At 36.1% G+C, this 1,678-nt stretch overlaps 1 protein-coding gene across 1 annotated transcript; it reads left to right on the forward strand.

The window, feature by feature from the left end:
* The first annotated feature begins 6 nt into the window (after nt 1-6).
* On the forward strand, nt 7-458 carry LOC108969421 (WD repeat-containing protein 35-like). Its single transcript, XM_018934120.1, has 2 exons — nt 7-81; nt 163-458. Exons 1-2 carry the CDS (start codon nt 60-62, stop codon nt 456-458), a joined length of 318 nt encoding a protein of 105 aa, XP_018789665.1. The 5' UTR covers nt 7-59.
* Nucleotides 459-1,678: the final 1,220 nt, after the last annotated feature.

Raw genomic sequence — 1,678 nt, forward strand, 5'->3', positions numbered from 1 at the left:
GGGCACCATCCAACCGACCAGTTTTAGCTATTTGTTTTGAGACGTGCAAATTGCAAATTATGCGAAATGAAAGCGATGACGGTATGTAATTTTGTGTAAATTACACGTGAGCAATCAAAATTTGAAATATATACTTATGCCTATGTGTTTTTATTAATTTAGCCCCAGTTATCATCGATACAAGTATGCGAAATATAGCTGCTGAGTGGAATCAAGATGGTTCTGTGCTTTCTGTTTGTGGAATTCTTATAGATTTCAATACTTCGAAAGAATCGAATCAAGTAAATTTTTACTCCCCATTCGGACATTTGATACGCACCTTAAAGGTTCCAGGGAATGAGATCTCTTCACTTTCATGGGAAGGAAAATCGCTACGCATTGCAATGGCTGTCGATTCATTCATATATTTTGCAAATATACGTCTACAATTCAGAGCGACGATAAATGCTATCAATTAATGTTGTGTAATTCTATTGGTACTACTGTGGACTGTAGGTACAAAACTGATGTCTTGACAACGGTAAAATTCCAAACATAATATTATCTTGAGGCTATACAAATAAGTGATCCAATTCTAGTTGCAAGTCAATGAAATAATATTCACAAAAAAAAAAATTGTTTAAACTACACTTTATCTACTTTTAAAAGATCTTATTAAGACCAAATCACGTTGCATGGGAAAGCTCTGATATTTCAAGATATATTCAGAAGAAATAGTAAAAAACTTTCCTGGGCTATCGGGGAAATATTTTGTGATACTTGTTGGACGACAGCTCTGTTCATCAGTTCATCAGTATTTTTATCCAAAAACCAGCTCTTCACTATCCTTGAGGTGATAAAAGCAATATGGTTCCATTACATTCTCCAGAATTCTTTAAATATCGTCTTGGTCAATTATCTTTTGAACACGCATAATTGAGTCAACACCGAGACAGGAAAAGGCTCCTCAAACCATAACAGATTCCTGAAGTTTAGGGTAATGTTTGGAGAAAGCCTTACATATGACTTTCAATCCGATTGCATTTGACCAATATTTCGTCATAAAGTTCGTCATCGTTGTCCGATTTTGTAAATTTTCATAATTTGACATAAGAATGCCACGTACTAACTTTTGCCCAAACCGATTTTTCGGGTCCCGAGATATGGGATTTCACTAAAAACTGGGCGGTGCCACGCCCATTGCCCAATTTTCACACTGGCTCCCATACGGCTCTCTCATACCATCTCAGTGGTAATATTTAATGTGTCTGGCGTATTTGGTTATAGATTTATCGCGATTTTCGTACTTTTTAACATAACCATTACATGGGAAGTGAGCGGGTTTCTTACTTTATACATATGTTTTCGGTTAATGGCGATTTGTGGATGTGGCATCTACGTACTCGATTTTTTTTTTTTTTTTACTAGGAAACCAAATACCAAGTTCCATGGAGATATCTCAATTTACTAAAAGTAAATAGCTTGCACGAACGGACGGATGGACAGACAGACAGTCAACCGGATTTCAACTTTTCTCGTCATCCCGATCGTTTATGTATATATACATATCCCTATATCTACCTCGTTTAGTTTTAGGTGATACGTACAACCTTTAGGTGAACAAAACTATAATACTCTGTAGCAACTGGGTGCAAGATTATAAAAACTCCACGTTTCTAATTGCATAGCTGGTCACAAA

The sequence above is a fragment of the Bactrocera latifrons genome, unplaced genomic scaffold, assembly GCF_001853355.1.
Source record: "Bactrocera latifrons isolate USDA-ARS-PBARC rearing strain unplaced genomic scaffold, ASM185335v1 scaffold_2511, whole genome shotgun sequence".
Taxonomy (NCBI): Eukaryota; Metazoa; Arthropoda; class Insecta; order Diptera; family Tephritidae; genus Bactrocera; species Bactrocera latifrons.

What these genes read in the sequence shown, in the direction of transcription:
- LOC108969421 (XM_018934120.1), top strand. Translation starts at nt 60, where the DNA reads ATGCGAAATGAAAGCGATGACG. An exon ending in GCGAAATGAAAGCGATGACG is followed by an intron (nt 82 to 162) that starts GTATGTAATTTT and finishes TTATTAATTTAG; the next exon opens with CCCCAGTTATCATCGATACA.